Here is a 24,369-nt window from a genome sequence, read left to right on the forward strand (position 1 = left end):
GAATTTGGTATTAGAGCTCAGTCTTATTGTGGAAAGTATATGGTTAGGCCTTTAAAGGGACTGGAGGAGACAAACCTTGCTATGCACGCTTCTCCTTCTGACATATCAGCATGATATGATTAATGAAAGGAAGTTTCCACTTGCCTGGGAAAAAGCATATGGAGAGGAAAGTGATGAATCTCAAATTGAAGGCATTGATGTAGGGAGATCTTCTGATGCTGAACATGAGGGTTGAGACTTGCAGGCATTTATTTTATTTTAGCTTATTAAACATAATAAATTCATTGTTACAGTACACTTCATTTAAAGATATCGTTGTTTATTTTACACCTTCCTGCACTGTATCAAGATGTTTTTGGCATCTTTGTACATATACAAAACAAATATGGCTTCACTGTTGGGCAGTGTGTGTGAACATTACATCTGCGCAGAAATAACAAGGCAGGGAATGTACCAGAGGTGGAGTGCCTGCCAGTTGGGCAAAATAGCAACTTTAATTCTGCAGGTGTTTGCCTTTGCCAAATTTTAAAGACTTGTCCCCAGAAAGGAATTCTGGGGGGGAAATTCCTGTATCGAGACAGCCCTACCCTGTGGAGAGGTAGTGGGGCCTATGCAGCCCCAAAGGAATATGCTTCTCTGTGGGTATGTCTATGCTGCAGTGAGGAGTGTGCTTCCCAGTTTGAGCGGACAGGCATGTACTAGCTCTGCTCAACTTACCATGCTAAAAATAGCAGTGTAGCTGAGTGTAGCACCAGTGGCGGCTCAGGCTAGCTGCCCAGGTATGTACCCACAGGTACGTACTCACAGATAGGTTTGTATTCAGATGGCTAGCTTGAGCCGCCACATGTGCTACCCACAGCTATGCTGCTATTCTGCTATTTTTAGGGCACTAGCTCAAGCAGAACTAGTGTGTGTCTATCTGCCTGAGCTGGGAAGCACTCTTCCAGCTGCAATGTAAATGCGCCATGTGTGTTATACATCACAGCCAATGAAAGTAGCTTTATGCTCTACAAGTCCTGGGCCATCTTATGCCCATCTTCTTGCTCCACCTCTCTCAATCCTTCTGCACATCTGCTTTTCCTCTTTTCATTATAAAGTAACTCTTAGAAGTGTCTTGCACTTAGGTAGGGTATTCTCTACCCTGGCTTTTCTGGTGTTGGGCAGACTGTTAATTCTCCTCTGTCGTTGCCTCTGGCCTGTCCTAAAATAGTTTCTGTGATCTTTATTCCATCCTGTTGTACATGGGTCATTATAGAGCAAGGTGAGAAATTAGGATCACAAACTCTGCTTAAGGAGGGGACAGCTGCAGCATTGGTTAACTGCTCCTAATAACAAGGTGGTGGTTTGAGGGCATTCAGGGCTGTTAAAGAAGAATTTGAAAGTAAAAGATTTGCTTAAAGGGAAAATTCTAGATTCCTGCTAGTAACTTAGATCTGGTCTATGCTAGGAAATTAGATCAGTATAACTACATCACCCAGGGGTGTGAAAAATTCACACTGCCAGCAATACAGTTAAATCTACCTAACCCTCAGTGTAGATGGCTCTAGGTTGACGGGAGAATTCTCCCACCAACCTAGCTACCACCTCTTGCGGAGGTGGATTACCTATGCTGATGGGAAAACGCCTCCCATCAGCATAGGTAGCCGTCTTCATTGAAGTGCTACAAGCCCTTAATGTATGGTTGTTCCTTAGCTGCCTGGGTTTCTGTGGGATCCTAACCAGTCTTTAGCACTACTGCCTTCTACTACCTGTCGCTTTCATTTAAACTTATCTCAATAGTTTAGTCTAGAGCTTCTGCACCTGCTAAATTACCTATTGTGTCTAAATTTTTCCATGCTGCTTTCTTCAGCAATGGGATATGTGATTGCCAATGGCTTGGTTCTGATTGGCACTGGGAGTTCAGTGAGGTTAGACAAGGAGCTGGACAGTGCGATGAAAAAGATGATGGCACTCTCAGAATCGCAGCCCCTGACTGAGAGGGAGAAGCTACATGTGTCTGCACTAGACATGTTTGCCAGTGGGTAAGTGGTTGGTTTTTAGGGGAGGGCTGGAGGGGGTTTGGTTTCATCATTCAGACTATGTACAGCATGGTTGCATGTTGCCCTTTCTGTTCACATTTTTGACTGTTATGTTGGCATCTTTCATTCCACTTGATTGATTAAATGCTTACTCTAGAATGGTAAGCAGTGCCACTCAGTAGTACAGCTGGCAAGAGATATTGCCTCCTTTTATCTTGCAGATTGACCATAGGTTACTGTCACAGTGACACAGAGAAACTGGTTCTTAAGTTTAGCTCTCCCAAACTATGTGCATCTAAATTAGCCAACAATACTATAAAGAACAATATTTCTATCATGCCAGTATATTACAAGTCTTCTGTATTTTAAAACCTACCAATAATTCCACTATTGGAATAACGGTTTAAAACTAAAACCACTCAAGAGGCTAAATCTTTGGTCATTCTAAATGCTGAGCCTAACTTCCCACAGACTTGGACTGTAGAAGCAAAAATACAAGCAGTCTTGTCTTGTTATTCCATTTATAGACTCTGCTTCCTCTGAAAAGGTGAGACGACATACAAGGTGTTGGAAGCCCTCCACGAAAATGAGGACTTTGGGGAATTGAATGTTTACAGAAATATATTGAGCTTGCTTATTCTCTAGACAATATTAAACACTATTAACTTTTGTTATTTGTTTATTATCCGCATGGGAGATATTAGCAGTAAAAGGATTTGATAACAAAGGTAAGAAATGAGATCACTAAAGCTCTGACCCATGGTGTTTGGTCTGCCTGGCTGGACCCCAATACCTGTGTGGAGCCACATTGACTTTAGTGAGGCTCTCTGCAGAGGTAATGGTCTTCCCACATGGATCAACATGCAGAATCAGGGCCTAAAAGGAACTCCCTCCCCTCCCTCCCCCCTAGTTGCAGTGCATTATTAGTAACAAACAAAGAATACCATATACAGGTTGTCTAGAAAGTGTTCAACTGTCTTCATGGTGCAATCATGTATACTAAGAATTCAGAAGTACTCTTGCAAGCTAGGGAATTGTCAGTAGATTTCCCACTTGCCACAGTAGTATAAATTTAGAAATAATATTAGATTCAGGCAATTTGGTCATGCTGGCCCTGTCAATGATTAACATGTGTTTTTTCTCTCTAGGCGTCTTCCTAAAGCTTGTGACATATGGGATAAGATTCTGCAGGACCATCCAACTGACATGTTAGCTCTAAAATTTGCCCATGACACTTATTTTTATCTGGGATATCAAACACAGATGCGAGACTCTGTTGCCCGTGTATATCCTCACTGGACACCTAATATTCCACTTAGTAGGTATGCAAGAATTGATCTTCAGATAATGTCCGTGGATCTCTACTTCTGGTGTGCATGTGCTTTGTATGCATAAATTCAGATGTCTCTGGTCAGCAGTGTCTGTAGGGGCAGCACACAAACCCTGATTGTTCTTGTAATCTCTATCTGAGGACAGATAAGGGAGTTCTAAATAACCAACCTGACTTTAAAAATGTGCACGTAAGAATTAACATCTCTTCTTGCTTTCCTGCTGACCCACTGTTCAGTTGTTTTTAACTGAGCCGTTTCTTTGAATTTCTTCCATGTTTTTCCACTCATAGGATGTGCCAGCCAGTACAGCCTAGATGGTGAAACCTTCTCATAGCATTTCCAGGTGGAACCACTCATGTCCCCTTCCTCTCCCTCCCCTCAGTATTTTGGAACATTCTGAGGGTGAGGATATAAAAGGCATGGTGCTTTGTGCTGCCTCAGTTCCTTCCAACTGTAGCAACAGAAGGACATGAACCTCTTCAGATTCCTTGTATCCACAGCTCGCTAACTAGTTCCCTAGCTTAGTTTAGTTACTGTTTTTTAGGGAGTTAGTCTTAGATTAAGTAAGTTAGGGTAAATTTATAAGTTTTCTGTAAATTGTTAGTGTAATCCTAATGTCTCTGGTGCCATCTACTAGTTCTATAGCAGGTCAGAAGCTAAAGAGGCTTCCATTGACCTCATTGGGGTCAGGTAAATTGCAGGACTTCAGAAGAGGGAAGCAGAGCTGAGGGGGAAATGCAGCCCTGGGATACAGTTGTAATTGTTATCCAGTAGCAAATCAATAGTACTCTATATCTTACAAAGGTTTGTGTGATTTTGTAGTTAGCGCAACACATGAATACATGTCTTCTCAGTGTTTGCTGGGAAAGAGAAAGTTGGTCATTTGCTGCATATGCTAATTTTTGTAGGGGAAAACAATTAGTTTCTGTGCTCTTTTTCCTTCTTCCACTCTTTGGTATTACTACTGACAGTGTAAGTGTTGTTTTGTATTAAATTATTTTAATGTGTTTTGCAATATTAGCTTCATCTGCTAATTGCTAAACGGGTTTTTCTTGTTGTTTAGCTATGTGAAAGGCATTTTCTCTTTTGGACTGATGGAAACTAACCTTTTTGATCATGCTGAAAAGCTCGCCAGTGAGGTAAGTTGGACATCATTGGTACTAAAAGGTTTTAAATTATTAATCTTATTTAGTATGCAAATATTTGTTTGAAAGAGATAGTTTCTGACCATTTAAAATTAACTAAACAAAAGTAAGCAACTGTACTGAAATTCATATCTATTCTTATTCTACATCCTCATAAGAATGACTTTGCCATTATAGGTGTTACGTTTTAAGAACTCAAAAAAGGAGATTTCTCCTTTTTCTTCAGTTTTTGCTGGCTTTTTAAATTCAAGATTGGTGAGGGAGGGGCAGAATGAGAGTGGAGATCAGAAAGAATCTTGCTACGCAAGCTGGAGAGAATAAAATGGAAACTTGAGAAATGCAGCATATATGAGACCTGTGTCCTCTTGCCAGCAAATCTCGGTGAGGGTCACAGAATATCAGCAGTACAGTAGGTTAACCTGATGAGCAACTTGTATAATGCCTTGGTAAATTGGGTATACCTCATTCACGCTTTATAAAGATGATCTCATTATTTGCAGTGGGAATGAAAAGCTGGCAACATATCCATATGACAAAGGACCCTGTAATTTGAGAAAACTATGTAAAGTATAGGACAAATAGAATCAGTTGACACCTTGGTGTATTTTCAAAGGTTCCTTTTTGTGCCAAACTGCTTTTACATGTCAGATTGCTGAAAGTAATAAAAAATTAAATCTTTTATTTTATATTAAATTGTCAGCAATTGAAATTGGGAAAAAATTCTACAGATGAGTGGGAATTGTTGGAATGGTAAAGATACATGTATCTGATATTCAGAACCTAGCGAAGCCTTTGTTCTTGTTATAGGATAAGTGGTTAACTGCAAGGAGTTGTATTATTATTTTCTTTTAAAGCAAGTGATCAGCTCATATGCTCCCCATATGGATGGAGGGGGGATGGCTTTGTGCTGGCCACGTGACTCTTCTGAGGCTGAAGTGTAAGGAAAGTTTGTAGAATGAAATGTAATTTGGTGGTCTTGATTAAGGTCTGCATTCTCTACAACTACTTTGTACCTCTTAATCATTGTTAAGCAGATGCCAACAAGTGAACTCCAGTAAACAAAAATTTTCCCGTTTCTGATTAAACTAGTCTCACAGGATATGATTGAAGTTATTAGCAAAGATATACTTACTATCTACCGTACCTGAGAAAATAGTCTTCAATTTCTGTACTAGTGACAGTATGTGTACAGTTATTTGTAATCTACCCAGTATGCATCATGGTGTTTTCTCTTTTGCCACCATCAGGCTTTAGCTATAAACCAGTCAGATGCATGGTCTGTCCATACTATAGCACACATAAATGAAATGAAAGCAGACCTGAAGAATGGGTTGACATTTATGAAGCAAACTGAAAACAACTGGAAGGTAAATTTCCTTAACAGTTCCTCTGAAATTGCTGGCTGTGGGGTTTTTCCCCTCCCACTATATACTAGTGATTCCTCTTTACGTGCTTTTCATCAGATCTAGTATAAAATGCACAGGAATGCTTTCACAAAGAAGAGGAATCTGCTGCTTCAGTGTGGAACCTTTTTTTGTGGCGCTTGGGAAAGAGGCAGAAAATGCAACCAAAGTTCTGTGCTTCAAAAATTCACTCTGGGTATTAATCATGAAAAAATTAGGCTCAGCACTTATGGCTGGGATTGGTAGTGCATAATTAAAAAAAAATTAGCTACCCGTCCTCCCTCAATATTTCTATTTTCTTGGCCCGGATAAAGACACTTAAAGGAAATAGATGAAATCCTGGCCTCGTTGAAGTCAATACAAGTTTTGCCATTGACATCTATGGAAGTCAAGATTTCCAGTACTCCTAAGAGAATGGAAAATTATTTACCTGTAATTCTACTTCCCTGAAGGCACCATTTAGCCCTAACAGAAAACCAGGGGTAAGAATCCTGTGTAAGATGTTGCCAGAGAACATGCTTTTTCATTATAAAGACTTGATGCAGAATTCTAAGATTTCTAACTCAGCCATTCAGAATTTGTCCTGAGATGAAACATGGCAGACAAGGGGCCAAATTCTCCTCTTTCACACCAGTGTAAATCTGAGAGTTTGTGTGCATGGAGATCTCAGAAAAAATAATCTGCATTAACTAAAGATGTGAATTTAAAATGGATTAGTTAAACTGCATTAAATCCCTGTATGAACATTCTCAGAGTGGTCTTAATTTGGTTCAGTTTAATTCACTTTTGAAGAGAATTAAGATAAACTGAATTTCTTTTTCCATTGACTTCAGTGGGGTCAGCATTTCTGAAGAGAATAGTGTTTTATGGCTAGGGGTGGGAGAGAGGAGAGATTAAAACTGCTGGAAAAGGGGCAGAGTGGTCATTGACTCATCTCCTGGGAATGCAGGGTTTGAAAAGGGGCAGCACGGTGCCTTGAGCCTTTCCTTTTACACAGACCAAGGCTGAAGCAGGACCCACCCTCCCTCCCTTTTAGGTGAAAAATACCAGGTTTGGTCAGTACCTGCTATGGGCATTATGTTAACTGCCCCATTTTTAGAGGGGCTGGGAAGGAATTTTTCCCTTACCACCATATTGACTTGGGTGTAGTTGGGGTTTTTTTCGCCTTCCCCGCAGTGGGTTCAGGAAGGGCTCTGTTCATGCATGGCATGACAGGCGGTAGGCCATATGTCGCAACTCTTGTCCAGTGCAAGTATTCCATAGGGAAGGTATACAGTGACCAGATAAATGGCTTGGAAAAGGATTTAAAAAGAGGTGTTCAGTAAAGAAACGAACATGGGGCGGTTGGGGACTCCTACGATTGGTACGGCAGGGAGCTGACCCCCCATTCTTATAGCCCACCTTAACCCTCCTTTGAGGAGGTGGGGTTGGATGGTAAGGTCCCGGCAATGGATTTATTGGAGGGACCAGGAGGGGAAAAAGAGAGGGAGCTGGTGGAAGCCCCCCTACCCCACCCCGGGTATAGTATAATGGATTTGCTGGAGGGACCTGGATGGAAAAAGAGAGGGAGCTGGTAAAAGTCCCTCAAGTAATTATGGGATAAACATGGGGGTTATCTGCACTGTACACTGTTATCTTACGGGTTGTCCCAGACATCTGATAATAAAGTTGTAGCCTGATTAAACCCATGTCAAATGTCTCCTGTTCTTCTTTCGGCGTAGCCAGACAACATACGTGTGCGTATAATGCTTTTATCTGCTGTGGCTATAGACCCTATGTTCTGCTATGCAGGCAGTAAAGTGAAATTTATAAACTTTCGACTCAACCTAAGATCAGCACTTTAAGAATAAATTGAGGGACTTGGCAAAACTACTTCATTAAAAAGATAATGAATGTAGTATGACTTGCCGGGGGTGACAATCATAGCAAGATTGTAAAATATCTCCAAAGATGCCTGTGTTTGCTTCTGAAGAGGGGAGGACGTTAAAAGGTTGTCTGCAAAAGAAGGAAAAATGGTGCCTTGTACCTTTTGCTACTATTTGTATCTTATACAGTATTCATCTGGCACAGGTCTAGTCCAGTGCCCCTTTTGGACACTCAACAGATTGCTGTGCGAGAGGTCCAGACAGTGAATTTCCCCTCTTTGTTTAGCTTCCCTTGGTCTCAATAGGCTGCAGCAGTTTTTTCCCTCTTTGGACACATTTCCTCAGCACCAGCTCTCAGTCTGTTACCTCTTTGTGGAAACGAAGCCCCAGAGGCCACTTGACGTATGCCCCAAGACCACCACTGACCTCCAGAGTACCCCCCTAGCTTAAGCACACCTTTTCCCAGAACTCCTTCCGAAAGTGGGAACCTTCAGGATTACCTTTTCAAGGGGCTATGTGGTAGGTATAATCGCTTAACACACAAACAGGCAGACACTTTGCATACTGTCCCTCCAAGCAGTAGAGAGTTCCACTATACACAAGTTTATATGAAAACAGTTTAACATGCTTTTGGGTTGTTTTTTGAAGTTAGAAATATTAGGAATATCACAATTGGAACTATAAATAGAAATCTTTCTGAGTGCTCATTCAAAGTTCAGGGATGTCATTTTAGAAAGAGCTTTTTAAATTCACCCATGCAGAACGACTTTTAACAGAACAACAACAAAAAACACCCAAACAAACAAGAACACCCTAAAAAGGTAACAATAGACAATTTGAAGAACATTTTCAGAAGCCCCTAAGTGACTTAGGGGCCTAAATGCTTGTTCACTTTTGGAAATAGGACTTAGGTGTCTACATCACTTAGGTGCTTTTGAAAATTTACCTTCTGTCTTCCCCAGCAAGAGAGGTGTAGATCTTGCATGGACTTTCTTGCTGGTTAGTTTTATTTTGACAAATACATTCAGGAGCTGCTTTGCTCTGTATTTTATTGTTTTAGTCTCTTCGCCCAAACTGATCCACTAATGAAATAAAGCACTTTGCCCTTTTTTTCCTTCCTCTGAATTAGAGCAGCCCACAGGACTGCATTGCCTTGGGCAATTACGGTTTAATTTTATATGACACTCATAATTGGCAGCACTAAGCAGCTGTGTTTTTATTCATGAAGGGGGACCCAATAATCTTACCTGCATGACATTTGAGACAGATTATTGTATAGGCCAAGTTTGGTAATGTCATTTTTATGTCAGACGCGTAACCACCTGACTCAATAGTCCTTTTGCAGCTTAATATTAAACAAGTAATGATAAACTACTGGCTTATGTAACTATCATAAAATGCTGACATTCTGAGAACACGTGTGCTTCTCAGAGGTTCATATTGCGGTGGTCACCACTTAAATGAGCACATTGTCTTCCTTGTGATAAATGAATTTTAACTTCCCCACTATGCAGGAATGGGCGGCTTTAGAGTCTTTGTGATTTTTGTGCTTATTTGAGTTGTCACAAATGTATTGTTGATGCAGATTCTTGGCTGTTACACTGGTGGAAGCCTGCTGTTTCCAATGGGTTTGTGCCAGTGTGATGGAGAGGAGTATTTGACCTTATGCTGTCAGCTTGTGGCAGGACAGAAAGGTGTGAAGTTAGTCCTGTCAGTTTGGAGGTTTTCCAATAAAGGTGTTGCAGAATAAGGTAGAGTCTGAGTCAAAATGCAATTATGCTCTGAGAAGTGGCTCTGTAGAACTTCAGTTGTGAGGTTCCATATTTGTGTGTGTCTACTTACAAGGAGCAAGTGTATTGAATAAGAGGGTTCCATAGTTAGTTTTCAGAGTGGAACAACCGTGCATGCTCCTTGGTTCCAATATCCACTGATCTATTATGCCCTCCAATTTATAGCAGGAGAAGAGTTCCATATAAAATCAGCTGGAATTTGAGTTTATATTGGAAGTAAAGTATTTTATCTCTTTTTTCAGGACTGTGACATGCTTGCTTGCCATAATTACTGGCACTGGGCTTTGTATTTCATTGAAAAGGTAGGAGCACACTTCTACATCTGTATGCTATATGCTCCAGGTGGATGAATATTTTCATATTAGCAGGCAGTCCTGACCAAAAGGGTATGGACTGCTTTCTTCCCTTCTTAATGTTTGGATGTATTTATGAATATACTGCAGTATAATTTGTGGTGTTTGATGCTTTACTAAAGTGTTTTCAAAAGTGATATTTAAGAAAGAAAAAATCTAAAATAATCTGTATGGAAATGTAGAGAAATTACTGAGATGAGACAATTAAATATTACATTAAAAGCAAATTCACTCATTTTGTAATAGAAAGATGAACTCAGTTCTGTAGTCTTTGCATATACAAAATTTCCATTGAATTCAATACAAATTTTGCCAGCATAAAGAACGTAAGGGGCTGGAGTTTGCAAAAATTACCTGAGACTGACCAATAGGGACATCACGTTAAAGAATCAGAGATTTTATGTTGTTAAATTTTCCTTATTAAAAGTATTTCAGATCTATTGAAACCCTTTACAATCATATTTCTATTGAGTGTATTGGGTTGCAATACGTACTATGTTTTTATGCAGGATAATTTGGGGAGCTCTTTTTTCAGATACCAAGATTAGATATAGGGAAGAAGAAGAAATAAACTATGTTGCACATGTTCCTATTGACATTTATTGATGGGATCACTGATATTCTTATAAAAATCTGTTATTATTGAACTCTACCACTCACTTATGGACACTGTATCCTAAAGGCATCACACAATCCCCCTTTGCTTTTACAGGGTGATTATGAAGCGGCTTTGACAATTTATGACAATCACGTGAGTATAAATCAATTTTGTTTTAATGAAAAGACGTTCCAGTGAGAGAGGGTGCACCTGCCTCATTCTTAATATGACACAAAATATATAAAGGTGTGATTCCATTTTCTGGTTTTATTTTTAAGTGTTTAATTGGCATTTTAGAGCAATTATTCAACTCAACTGGGAAAATTACATGTGAGTTATGCAAATCATCCTAAACCAGTGTCAAAAAACCCCTTTATATCACACCACCATATTTATATTTCGTTCAGACCACATTTTAGAAACTACTAATTTTTTTAGTGTTTTCCAATTATTTTTATTGGTATTACTTTCATATCCTGTTGTTTTTAGTTAGGTTGTCTTAGTTGCTATGAAGAGGCCCTGAGGGCACCAGAAAAAAATATAGATAGTTTTTAAAAGTTTAACATTTTGTAAAATAGTTTTTGCATAGGTCTAAGGCATCATGACTAAGATTGGATCTCACAGATTAACTACCAAGCCAGTTACTAGTTTGGCTCCAACTTCCTTTGTCATATCTTTTCCTGCTTAGGTGACTCGTTAAAGTTCTCTCCTGCTTGAACTTTAGAGGAATTTTTCTAAAATAATTCACAGTAAATTAATTAGGAGTCAGCATAACAAGTATTGCCATGCCTGTTTTGGTGTTAAACTTTACAAAAATATCTTGTCCTACCTAGTAACTGTTGCAAAGTATAGTAGAATTTATGACTCCATTTTGGGAGAGCAGAGCTCATAGGAAAAAGCAGTTTTCATACTCACTATATTTGATTTTATAAATGGGAAAACAACAGAGAGAAAATAATATGAATATTATTTCTGGGTTGTTGTATTTCTGAAAAATGTGATTAGGTATGTTGCAAAATAGCTCTATCTGGAAGAGTAAAGAGACAGAATTAATTTTGAACTGTCATAGTAAGTTTGACTCTCAAATTAACTTCCCACCTAAATAATATGTAATGCAGTTTAATAATGCTTTCTGATTGCAGATTGCTCCCAGATGCATGTCAAGTGGAACTATGCTAGATGTAGTAGATAACTGCTCCATGCTGTACCGGCTTCAGTTGGAAGGTAAAGAACTGTTAGTTTTTGCTTCAGTTCTACTCGTTCTTCTTAAAATAGTAAGATAAAACTCCTCCTCATGCTCCAACATGCAGAAGATGATTTACAAAAATATATAGAGCAACTCTGAGCAGTGGGTTATTTTAGAGAATAAAGACTTGAAAGGGCTGCTGTTCTTGGGAGCTGAGTTTTAAGTTTCTGTTAACATGCATTACCATTATTTCTCTCTAGAGTTTATTACTTTCCTGTGAGTACAGAATTCCATTCAACTAAGTTAACATAGATCACGTTTTTCTTTTTTGGCAAATTTCACTTTCTCTGTCCCCAGAGATCTGTTTTTCAGCCTCAGTTTAAAAGGTCATACACATAAATTGTTAAACAGCTATTGGCTGCTGTTATAGTCAATATCAAGCCAACACTAATATTTAGTTCTTTATTTTGATATTTGAAATAAGTAGACCACTATAGGTATTGTATCATTCTAACGGTTCCATGAGACTAAATATACAGCCAGCAGACTTTTTACTTTCTAAAGTGAAGATGAAGTTAGAGTTCCAGAAAAAAATACTAGTTCCTACATTGTAAATAATAATTTTCACAGAACTCTGCTACAGCCAGTCATGCTGCACATATTTATATATGCAGTCCAGTATTAGTAATCAAATGCCACAGACAGATCCAGAATGACAACTGTGGGCATTATCCTCCTCCATCTGTGTTCGGGGGAAGTCATCTGTCCCATGAACCTTATCTAAAGGGATCCAGGATATCAGTGACCGAAGGTGTTTTTGGAGATAAGCAATAAAGTACTTGCTCAAAAGTGGGAGATACGACACTGAGTGGTAGTTTACAAAGTCTGCTGCCTTGAGAGGTGGTTTTTAAAGCTTACAAGGCTGAATGGAACTGGAAATATATGCTCAAGAAATTGCCTTGCAGTGGAGTCTTATTTTAAATCACGTATTTTACTCCTAGGTGTAAAGATAGGAGACAGGTGGAATGAAGTTATCCAACTCACAAAGAAACACTCCAAAGATCACATTCTGTTTTTCAATGATGTCCACATTCTCATGTCTTCGCTAGGGGCCAAAGACCACAAAACCACCAATGAGCTCTTAACAACTCTTCAGGAACTTGCAAAGTAAGCAAGTGAATTAAAACGATGTTCTGAATAAATATTTTCCCATTACAAGGTTTGTTAGTATTATAATTAATTACTTCCAGTTTGCTAGGTACCATAATATTTTTTTCTGGTTTAGGCTGTTATAACTTGAACTCTGGTTTCAGCAAGGTGTTGTCTCTGAAGTTATACAATAAGGATTTCCTAATAGTTACTTTTTATTGTGAGTGTGTGTAATTGTCTAGAGTGTGTATTTAATCTTGTCAGAGAACAGCATCCTCATCCGAGCAGTGTAGATTTTTTGCTTTGAGTGATTGTGGCATCTTAACCTGTAAACATGATTGTTTTCCTTACAATGGGTGTATTCTAGGGATGTAAGGTATCAGAGGGGTAGCCGCTTTAGTCTGGATCTATAAAAGCAGCAAAGAGTTCTGTGGCACCTTATAGACTAACAAGACGTATTGGAGCATGAGCTTTCGTGGGTGAATACCCACTTCGTCGGATGCATGTAGTGGAAATATTTCCACTACTTGCATCTGACGAAGTGGGTATTCACCCACGAAAGCTCATGCTCCAATATGTCTGTTAGTCTATGGTGCCACAGAACTCTTTGCTGCTTCTAGGGATGTAAATGTTCATTACTGAACAGAGGCATTTCTCTTGTAAAGTAGTGAGCAAACTTTACAAAATAAGCCAGCTACCTATAAGGGCCCTTTTTGCTCTGCTGCATCAATTTAAAACATTGTTCTGTGTTCATTTCCAGATATCTATAAAGTGTCCATATTGATAATCCTATATTTGCTATAGGTATGCAACAAATCATCATTTTTACATGAAATAGAGTTTAAACTGCTGCCAAAATAATTTTGCTAAGATCTAGCAGTTTTGTTCTTCAATACTTATTTTAATATTTTTATATTTCATCAAAATAGAAACATATTTATCACATCCTTGTTTATGTATGAAAAAAAATATTTCTTGCTCTTATTGTGCTATTGATCACCATCACAGGCAGTATAAGAATGACAATCCACTCTTAGATTTTTCCCGATTTTGTTTTATGTACACAAATTTTCGGTGGGTGAAAGTGATTTCCCTTCATTCTTCAGTGTACAATCTGAGCCAATTGGTGCTTTTTACTTCTTACCTTTTGGGGCCATATGCAAGACATTTGTGGCAAAAAGGTACCTCAGAACGCTGAAATGGACAGGGCTAGCAAATAGGTAGCCACCTAGAATGGCAGCTGTTTTCACTTACAAAAGAAAGGGAGAGCATGTGATTTGTCTTTCAGTTTGCAGAAGAGTAGAGAATTCTGGAGGGAGAAAAAAAACAACCCTCCCCCACCCTACACACAGCTTACTAAAAGTAGAGATGGTTTATACATAGCATTAGAAAAATGATAGCAGGGCCTTTATGTTACGGTTCCATTTATAAATGGTGTATAAAAGGTTACTATGAGATTAAATGATGTTAAAAGCATGTTACAGAGTTGTGTGTTAAAGATGATTATAAGCACAGTGGAAAGTGTTTTAGATGAGTCATGGTTATAAGCAACGTATTGAGCTCTTGGATTCACTAACGATCTTCCAAAAAAGAGTAATGCCTGCTACCCTTTTTAGAAATGGAACCTTAATATCAAGTGTGACGGATTTTGTTTTGGGCATAAAGTTGCAGAACAATGCAGATTCACATTCAGTGACTATAATCCACTGAGGCTTTAAGAGATCAAGAAGAAAATGTGAGAAATGTACAGTTGAAAAACTGCATAATCTGGTTTGCCTACTACTAGCAGATCATGATGGACTTTTTTCTTTTCTATAGCTACTGTATGAGCTGTAGAACTTAACCGTTAGTGGATGGATATTTTGTAGAACATTTAATGAGTTTACACTTAGTATTGCTAACCCTTCACCCAGTGCTACAGTACTTTCCTCTGCTTGTCTGCCTCTCTTTGCATCTTTTATTGTAATATTGTCATTGTTGTAATTGCTGTGCATTGCAGTAGTTTGAACCATTATAAAACTTTTTACTTTATTTACATTATAAAGCATATCTTGTATGAATAGGCATATTTGGAAAAGCTAAATATCCAGTTAAACTTGATGTTTACTAAGCCAAGATATATTAAACTGGACTAGTTACTCATGTCAAGAATTTAAGTTACATTACCTATTTTAGAAACTATTTGTATTTGTTTAGAGTAACCATAAAATTCTAAGCAACGAACAGCCTGCTCCATATTTTCAAGACTTTCTATTATAGACATGAGAGGAGTTCGAAGATTTTAAAGATATATTTGTATATTATCTTTGCTTGCAGCTGTACATTGCATATACATTTTTACCTTATGAGTTTTCATAAACTTAGTATGCCTCTTTATCATTATTCATTTGTATTATAGTGCCTAGAACCGCTGGTCATGAAACAGGACCCTGCTGTATTAGGCGCTGTACAAAAATAAAACAAAAAGACAGTCCTGGGCCAAGTAGCTGACATTCCAAGTAGTTTAGGAGTACTGTCTCTCAGCTATTTGTTGTTAGCTCCTTCATCAAATTCAGTAGCATAAATTTAGCACTCCATTTCCACAAGGTTAAGCTGTTTTATATAGTTATAAAGATTTCTAATGGTCATATACTAGCAAATCTAAAGCTAAGAAAATACTTTAACTGACAATAGATAACTATACAAATTAAATTTTTAAACAGAAACCTATATTCCATAAGACAGACAGACAGGCACAGCTTAATTTCGTTTCCCTTTGTTTTATACTGGGAATTGGTAATAAACTGGATTAATGAATAATCTGTTCTACTGGGTCATTAACCAGTTGACTCTTTCCCCTCTCTTGGGTGGATCAGTGTGCAAACAAAATTTTTTATTTTGTTGTGCTGGGGTGGGTTGAAATCTGTTGAAGTTGCTGGGTGTAAAACCTGCCTTTTATTCAGGATAATGTAAGAATTAGTTAGGCTCCTTTTGGAATAAGATAACTAAAACAACAGGAGCCATTGCCCAAATCACAGGCCATAAGCAAAGCTGGTCAGAAATTTAGCTTTGCGGATGCAAAGATTTGCTGGATATTGGTTGGTGGATGGGTGTGAGTGGCACTCTGACAGAGAAGACAATCAAAAAGCCAAGGACATCCAGAAAAGCACTTGTAGCATGACTCTGAGAAAAATCTGAGAGCACTTTCTGGGTAGAGTGCTGGGTTGGCTGGAAAAAGAGGTTGGGAATATGGAACAAAAAAACTGGCTTCTGTTATATGTTCATTTCCTATTGTGTTGAGGGAAACAGGACTCTGTGTACATTCTTGTAAATAAACAGGTTTGCGTCAAGAAATATCTGACTTTATCATTAAGGCTGCAAATCTGTCCTGCAGGTCACGGATGTCACAGATTCTGTGCATTTCTGGGATCTCCATGACTTCACGCTGGCCGCTGCAGCTGCAGGTTGACCCCTGCAGAGGCGGCCCTGGAGCCAGCTGCTGGGGCATCCCTGGGGCCAGCAGCACTGACTGCTGCTCAGGTGGTCCCAGGCAGCTAAACTCCAGAGCAGCAGCGCTCCTGTGGGCAGTGAGCCCCCACCACCAGAGCAGGGGCCAGCCATCGGCTCCCCTGGAGCCACAGAGCAGTGGTGCCCGGGGGCCCCCAGAGCAGCTAAGATTCAGTCAGAGGTATTTATAGTAAAAGTCAGGGACAGGTAACGGGCCATGTTCTTTTGTTTATTGCCCATACCCTGTCCGTGACTTTTACTACAAATGCCCCTGACTAAATCTTAGCCTTATTTATCATCTATATCTCCTCTGAATGGAAACAACCTGGAAGGCCTCTGATGATTGGCTAATTACTCAGGTCAAAAGAGGTTATGGAAAGGGTGTTTTCACTTGTCCACTTAAAATACTTAAGATTTGTAAATTCTTAAAGTTACAGCGAATAAGGTTCTTCTTTGAGTATATGTCCCCATGGATTTTCAGTAAAGGCTATTTGCGCTCCCCGGCACTCTTGATCAGAGACTGCAAAGTAGTGTCTATAGCCAGTGTCTGCGCAGTGCAGTGTCTCATGCTTTGAAGGAGGGCATATAAGGAGATTTGAGGCCAGTGCCACTTAGTTCCTTCTCAACGACCTGCAGCCCAAGATGGATCGTTCTGTTTGCAGCACTCAGCTTCCTCCCTTTCGCCTTGGGAATCCTTAATTTCTTATTTACTTCATTATTTTATAGTTTCTCTATTTAGTTTCATTTGGTTACTCTTTATTTTATTTAGCATTGTTGTGCTTGCAGGGGCAAGGAGGGCTTCCTGACTTCTCTTTTATGGACCTTTCTTTTGTGCCAGAGCACAACTTATTACGCCCAAACCCCCAGGTTTTAAGCCCTGTCAGACCTGCCATTGGTTCTTTCCCCATAGTGATGAACACTGAAGTTGCCTGTGGTATTTGGGGGACTCCCAGGATCCTTCTAAATGCAAGGTTTGTCTGGGTTTAAACGGTAGAGTCAAAAAAAACCAGGGAGACTAGACTTAAGTTCCTGTTAATGGAACATAATCTAACTCTGGAGAGGTCTGCTCCTCCCAGCTCGTGCTTTGGCCTCTATGTCACAAATCATCTTGGTCTCCGTTGTAGTCTTGTTTATGGCTCCAGAGAATAAAACTCGAAAGAAGAAACATACTCCTTTTCCCTGCCTGGAGAGGTATAAACCATTAAACCCACTCTCAGGAGACCTCTTGTCACTCTAAGAATACAGTAGAGGCACTGACTGAGTCTGCAACGGAGGGATTGGTACTGTGGAAGAAACCCCACTTGGACAACATACCTGCCACCAGAGTAACCGCCACAATGGTACCACCTGACAGCCCTGTGTGTATAGCAGCACTGCAAGGTATCATCTATGCCCCACACCGGCAGCTCAGTGTACATCTGAGGTGGGAGATGACTCTACAACCACCTCTGCACTGCAAAAGCCTGTGTCTCACCATTCGGCATTTCCACCTCCAGTACCGACACACACCTTATCTGAAGCTATCAGAGACCTCCACCTCCTTCCAGGTTCCTTTCTTCAGAGGATTTCATAATCTCTCATGAGCCTGAGTCTCCAATACTGAGTTGATTTATTAGAGTCACCTCTCCAGTACCACCCTGACAGCTGCAAACTGAGGCTTGCTTAAGCCTCCAGCTTGGTTAGGACAATAGAGAACCCCCTCCCCCCACCCGCCCCTTAAGCTTAGAGGAGGATTCATTGGACTCAAAGATCTCGGTACAGGATGTTATCCTGGTACTGTACAATCCTACTCCCATGAATCCTTTTCTTGAAGAGGATTCTAGGGTATTACCAAATACCATAGGCTCAGTGACTATGGTTTTCTTTGGGGTCCCTTCCCTTATCCCCCTTTCCAGTGGGGTTGCTGTGACTCAGAGGATCCCTACAATGACTAGTACTATTGGATACCTGAGAAAAAGTCATTGGTATTGTACCTGCAGACTGTCCTCTTGTACTGCACATCACGGTACTGTGCACTTCTCAGGTACCAGATAATATACAGAAAGAGAAGAGTTTCAGGTCAAGGACATCTCACCTCACTCTGTAAGGTCATCTCTGGATGAGACAGTAATGCCATCACTGCAGTCCTACACTGGTGATTTCAAAGCCTTTCGGGACTTCATGAAGAGGCTAGTGGATTCTCTTCAAAACTCATTTGAGGAAGTCCAGGAGTTGAAACATTCCTTGGTAGACATCCTGAATATTAACTTACCCATCAATGAGGCATTGTTATCGCCCGCATATGCCCTATGGCAAACACCTGCCACAATCCTATTAACGTGTAAGTGGGCAGATAAGAAATTTTATTAAAGCTAATGCTAAAATTATATAATACATAGGTTTAGAAAAGAATGTCTGTACATCTGGGTATAGTGCTTAAATTATCGAAAAGAACAAAGGTTGGTTTAAAAGTATATAGTACATAATCAGAAATAACCCAAATAAGATTAATAAACTTAAGATACAATTTAGATATTAGCATCCAAATATTCGGGTACATCACTCATGAAAAGTTATATAGAGAGTTGGATGTGGAAAGCAAATATATCAATAAGTGAAGATTGTCCCTCAATAATTGAGAATATAGAATAGGTTGTCCATTAGAAGATGCAATCCATCAGGGAAGTATTTCAGTTACTTTCCCACTGCGCTTCTCATTGGCACTCCAGCTCATTATTCCTGATATTGCCGATGTCCGGTGGTATGTTTTAGATAGATGTCTCTTGACCACCTGATGGCATCCGACACCATAAGTTGCCACATCAGCTGAATATTGTGTTGACTGATTCCGTATTCTCTCAACACTAACACATTGCTGGGGTCCCATGTGCTCAGGGCTCTGACGATCAGCGTGTGAGTTTGAACCTTGTAGCCCCTTGCTCTCAAGGCACATCACCTCAAACTACATCCCACCAAAAGGAATGGACTACTACTTCCACCCCAGCCCTAATTCTCTTGTAGTCAACCAGAGAGAAGCAGTCAATCTTTCTCTAGGCCTTTTCCATATGACAAGAAATCCAAGCGGCTGGATTTGCTGGGAGGGAAGAGCTACTCAGCAGCTGTTCTCCAATTTTGTATTGACAGCTACCAAGCCTGAATGGCAAAACACAACTTTAACACATACTCCAAGTTTACACACTTCGTTGACCACTTGTGGCAAGACCAGAAAGATTCGGTTTCTCTCTCATCACCGCAGCACAGTTGATTGCAAAAGACTTCCTGACAGCTTCTCTACTGAGGCTGACAGCCTCCAGGGCCATGGTGGTGATCATGAGAAGAGCATCCTGTCTCCAGTCCTTGGGTCTTCCAAGAGAAGTACAGAATAACATGGAAGACCTGCTGTTTAAAGGGCATAAGTGCTTCAGTGAACACACAGATTCCAGAGCAATATTGCAGTCACTAGGGATTTATGTGCCTGTGACTAAAAGGTATTTTAGTAGATCCCAAACTGCTCAAAGATCTAGATCATTCCAGTACCATCAGCACACTTTCCCTAAGCCTCAGGAGTGCTTCTGGAGACTGCTGAAACCACAAAAACGGGGGCTACCCACCCATACTTCTACTCACCCAGACCCTCCGTATAAAAGGCACTTTTGACACCTTAGTTGAAGGCATCAAGCAGCCCACTCCATCGGATCAGTTATTGTGTGACTACCCTGCCTTTTGGAGACCGACTGTCCCGCTACTTACCAGACAAGTGGATATTGGAGGTTGTCAAAGTGGGTTACTCTATTCACTTCCATTCCACTCCTCCCTCCCCATCCCCTTTAGGGATGCTTCTCATGAGGAAGTCCTAAGATAAGAGGTTCATTCTCTTCTCCTGGGAGCAATAGACCCAGGTTCATTAGAGTTCATTGGAAGAAAGTTCTATTCCTGTTACTTCCTTGTTCCCAAGAAAGACATAGCGTGGAGACCAATTCTTGACCTCAGGAACTTGAACAACTGTGTCCTAGCACAACACTTCAGAATGGTGATACTAGTTACCATAATCCCATCCTTAGATCCAGGAGACTGGTTCATTGCCCTCAACCTACAGGACCCCTACTTTCATGTAGCCATCACCCCTCACACAAGCACTTTCTGTGTTTTGTAATAGGGGCAGATCACTGTCAGTATTGAGTTGTCTCTTTTGGACTGTCCACAGCCCTGAGGGTGTTCACAAGGATTCTTTCAGTGGCAGCCACTTGCCTCTGCCACTAGGTAATATGAGTATTCCCATACTTGGACAACTGGCTTCTCAGAGGCCGGTTGCCCAAGAGGTCCACTTAGCAATATCCAGGGCATTAACACTATTCCAATCTCTGTGCCTCTTATAACTCTGTCCTTATAAAAGGTGGTGTATGGTAGGTCAGCCATCAGCGCTCCCAGCTCCCCGATTCATCTTGCTGAGGTGATGGCAATTAGGAATGAAGTTTTGAGGGCGAGGTGGGGAAGGGAGCAGACAGCTATTTGTTCAAAGAGGACTCTCCTTAGGGCATTTAGAACCAGGCTGAGGTTCCACCGTGGAACTGGGTGTCAAATCAGAGCAAACATGTTGTGTAGACCCTTCAGGAATCTAGCTGTGATAGCAATAGTCTTTTCTCACCCTGAGAAGCCCTGGATGGATGTGGGCCAGATGTACCCTGACAGAGGCTCATACGATGCCCCCCTCACTTTCTCCCAAGGGTGTCCTTTGAATATAATGTTAACCAGGAGCTTCTCCTGTCAATGTTCTGCCCAAAACCATATGCTTCCAAGGAGGAATCAAGCCTCCATTCCTTGGACATCAAAAGAGCCCTTGCCTTATATCTAGACAGGACGAAAACCTTTGGGCCTCTCCCGGGTTATTTGTGTCATTCATAGAAATGAAGAAACGTCAAACCAATTTCCACCAGAAAGCTGTCTAAGTGAGTTTTGGGTTGCATCTTGACCTGCTGGTGTTCAGCCTCCTTCCTGAGTAACAGCACATTCCACTGACACTCAGTCCACTTCTGGAGCTCTACTGAAGGATGTTCCCATAGCAGAAATCTGCAGGACTGCTATTTGGTCTTCTGTCCATACTTTTGCCAAGCATTATGCCATCTTACCTCTGCCAAAGATGACACCACCTGTGGTGATGCAGTCCTACAAACTGTACTGGACTTCAGTCACTGTTTGGGAGTTTTCAACCATGGAGCACCCACAGGGACATGTACTCAAAGAAGGAGTGGTTACTTACCTTACAGTAACTTGAGTTCTTAGAGAGGTTTTGTCCTGATGAGTGCTCCACTTTCCACCCTCCTTTCACGCTGCTGTGGATCTTCTGGCTTCATAGTCAAGAAGAAAATGAGTGACAGCTGGCTTGCACCTCCTTATATACCCTCATTCAAAACACAAGGGACTGCTCTGTGCAGGCCTGCAAACTACTTTGCAGTCTCTGATTGAGCATGCACAAGCGCATGTACATCCTGCAGAGCAACATCCTTAGGGATAAAACATCTCTAAGAACACAGTTACTATAATGTAAGTAACCTCCACATTTATTTAGCAAAATGTACAGTGTGTGTTTGATTTGGTTCCATGTAGTACTGTTCCTTAAACTCCGTGAACCTAACTTGTGCCGACAGTATCATGCTGCAGGAGATAACAGAGCAGCACTTAAGAGTACAAGTTCTGCAGTCTGACCTTCTGCTCATTGGCAGTTAACTCCTTTCCTGTTCTGCAGAGCACCTGGTGAAGACCATGAACTGGGTCTGGCTCCGAAGTTGGGGTTGCCACTTTGCCAGGCTTTGGTAGAGTTTGACAATGGAAATTATGACAAGACAGTAGAATTACTTCATCCAATTCGCTACGAACTCCTGCAGATAGGAGGCAGCAATGCTCAGGTAAAGGGGTTGAAGGTGTTTTCTTTTCTTTTCTTTTCTTTTTTAAATTGCATTTGGGTAGGGCTTGTTTGTCTTTCAATAGCATGTGTTACACTTCTCTTTTAGTTTTCCTTTTCTAAATTTGTGATAATTGAGACAAATTTACAAATAAGTACTGTGTCTCAGCTGCTTAATGTTGTTGGTAAAAGTAGATTCCTCCTGGATGGGTTTACCCAGCCCCTAGAAACCAAGCAGTTGTTACTTGCAGCATTTATTACTAAATATTAACTTATGTTCCTTTTTTTGACTTCTCTTGTCAGAGAGATGTTTTCAACCAGCTATTGATCCATGCTGCTTTAAATTGCAAATCAAAAGCCCATCAGAACCTGGCCAGGTGAGTACCACTTGCTAAAATACGGACTTCTGGATTCCATTATATATATCAATAGAAATAGTATTTATGAAAGCAGACATTGTCAATGTTTTTAAACATTGTAAATTCTAAGTAAAATTATATGCTAGCAAAACTAAAGCTATGTAGTATTACATTTAACCTTTTAGGGCACAATCTGCAGCAATTGTCAAATATTAACTTCGTTCAGCTGCTACAAACTGGGCTGGTCAATGTTGTCAGTTCATTGGCAGTCAATAGTTCAGCTACAAGAGCCTGTGGTGAAGGCTGGGATCCTCGCAGGGCACAGCACAGACCCTCAGCTCGGGGTGCGAGGAGGAGGATGCATTCCTGGCCACGGAGGGAGGCTGCTGTGCTGCTGAATGGCTCCTACCTGGGCATGGAGCTGTTCAGCAACAGGGTGGTCTCCTCCTCCTCAGAGTGCTGACTGGAAGGTCTCTGCTCCACTGGGCCAGGACTGCAGGCTTTTCTGCACTTTGTACCTGCAGGGATCAGGTGTCACCGCCCCACTCAGTCAGGCGTGTGGGAGCTTCTCAGCAGTGAGGTGATCTCCCCTCCCACTGGGCCAATATGCAGGGGCAGCTCTAGACATTTTGCCGCCCCAAGCACGGTGGCATGCCGCAGGGAGTGCTCTGCCGGTTGCCGGCCCCGCAGCTCCGGTGGACCTCCTGCAGGCGTGCCTGCGGAGGGTCCGCTGGTCCCGCGGCTCCACCGAAGCTGTGGGACCAGCAGACCCTCTGCAGGCACGCCTGCGGGAGGTCCACTGGAGACACGGGACCAGCGGACCCTCGCAGGCATGCCACCGAAGGCTGCCTGCCTGCCGCCCTCCTGGCGACCAGCAAAGCGCGCCCCACGGCATGTGGCCGCAAGCACGCGCTTGGCGTGCTGGGGCCTGGAGCTGCCCCTGCCAACAAGACCACAGCCTCCCCAACACCTTCTGTCTGCAGAGATTAGACTGAGTGTTTCACTGGCCCCACATAAATGCAGGGAGCCTTCTGCTGCTCCACTCTCACGGCTCCACTTCCTCACACCCGTGACAGTGGAGCTGCAGAGGGCTATCTGCATGGCCACAGGACCAGTGACACCCAATTCCTACAGGCTCAAGGTGTGGGCAAGGCTGCTATCCTGGCAGGGCAGAGCAGATGTGACAGCGGGACTGCAAAGGACTCCCTGCATTTTAGCAGGAGCTATTCAGCTGTGGAGTGGCCTCCCCCATGGCCAGGGGCTCCTAGTCCTCCTCCTCGCAGTCCTGGCTGGGGGTCTCTGCTTGGCCCCACCAGGATAGTTGCCTCCCCCCACACTTTGTGGATTGGGTTTTCACTGGCCCTGAAGCAGCCCTATACAGTCGTGCTGTCCTGGACCCACTCCTTCACTCCCATGACAGCAGAGCTACAGAGGCCTCCCTGCATTGCCACTGGCTGGTGGCACCTGATCCCTGAAGGCGCCAACTGTTACCAATTGATTCTTCCTCCCCCAAGCCCCCAATTTCAGTGTGTCAGCTGAAATTGATGTTTGCTGTTATCAGTTATCAGTTCAAGTGGAATGCTGCCAAGCCTACTTGTTGTTGAGCCGTATTTCAGCTCTCCATTGTGCAGTGTGGTTTTAGTAGAAATCACAAGAGCTGCTTGCATGAGCAGAGAGCAGACGCATTTCCCCATATAGAGGCCTACTGAAGGAGGCTACCTGTGCAGACCAGCAGAAAGAATTGCAGCCTTAAGACCAGATTCTCTTACACTAGTCTGACACCAGAGTAGCTCCACTGACTTCACTGG

At 41.6% G+C, this 24,369-nt stretch overlaps 1 protein-coding gene across 3 annotated transcripts in view; it reads left to right on the forward strand.

Annotated features, from left to right (window-relative positions):
- The window catches only part of TTC38 (tetratricopeptide repeat domain 38), a 144,621-nt gene that overhangs the window by 118,268 nt on the left and 1,984 nt on the right, over positions 1-24,369 (forward strand). For all 3 annotated transcript variants that reach the window (XM_050965953.1, XM_050965945.1, XM_050965981.1), the window contains 10 exons: positions 1,850-2,021; positions 3,167-3,340; positions 4,413-4,488; positions 5,742-5,861; positions 9,795-9,854; positions 10,618-10,656; positions 11,646-11,727; positions 12,691-12,856; positions 22,047-22,206; positions 22,506-22,579. In XM_050965953.1, the coding sequence (XP_050821910.1) occupies positions 1,850-2,021; positions 3,167-3,340; positions 4,413-4,488; positions 5,742-5,861; positions 9,795-9,854; positions 10,618-10,656; positions 11,646-11,727; positions 12,691-12,856; positions 22,047-22,206; positions 22,506-22,579 (1,123 nt within the window). The remainder of the gene's footprint in view (positions 1-1,849; positions 2,022-3,166; positions 3,341-4,412; positions 4,489-5,741; positions 5,862-9,794; positions 9,855-10,617; positions 10,657-11,645; positions 11,728-12,690; positions 12,857-22,046; positions 22,207-22,505; positions 22,580-24,369) is intronic.

The sequence above is a fragment of the Gopherus flavomarginatus genome, chromosome 1, assembly GCF_025201925.1.
Source record: "Gopherus flavomarginatus isolate rGopFla2 chromosome 1, rGopFla2.mat.asm, whole genome shotgun sequence".
Lineage (NCBI taxonomy): Eukaryota > Metazoa > Chordata > Testudines > Testudinidae > Gopherus > Gopherus flavomarginatus.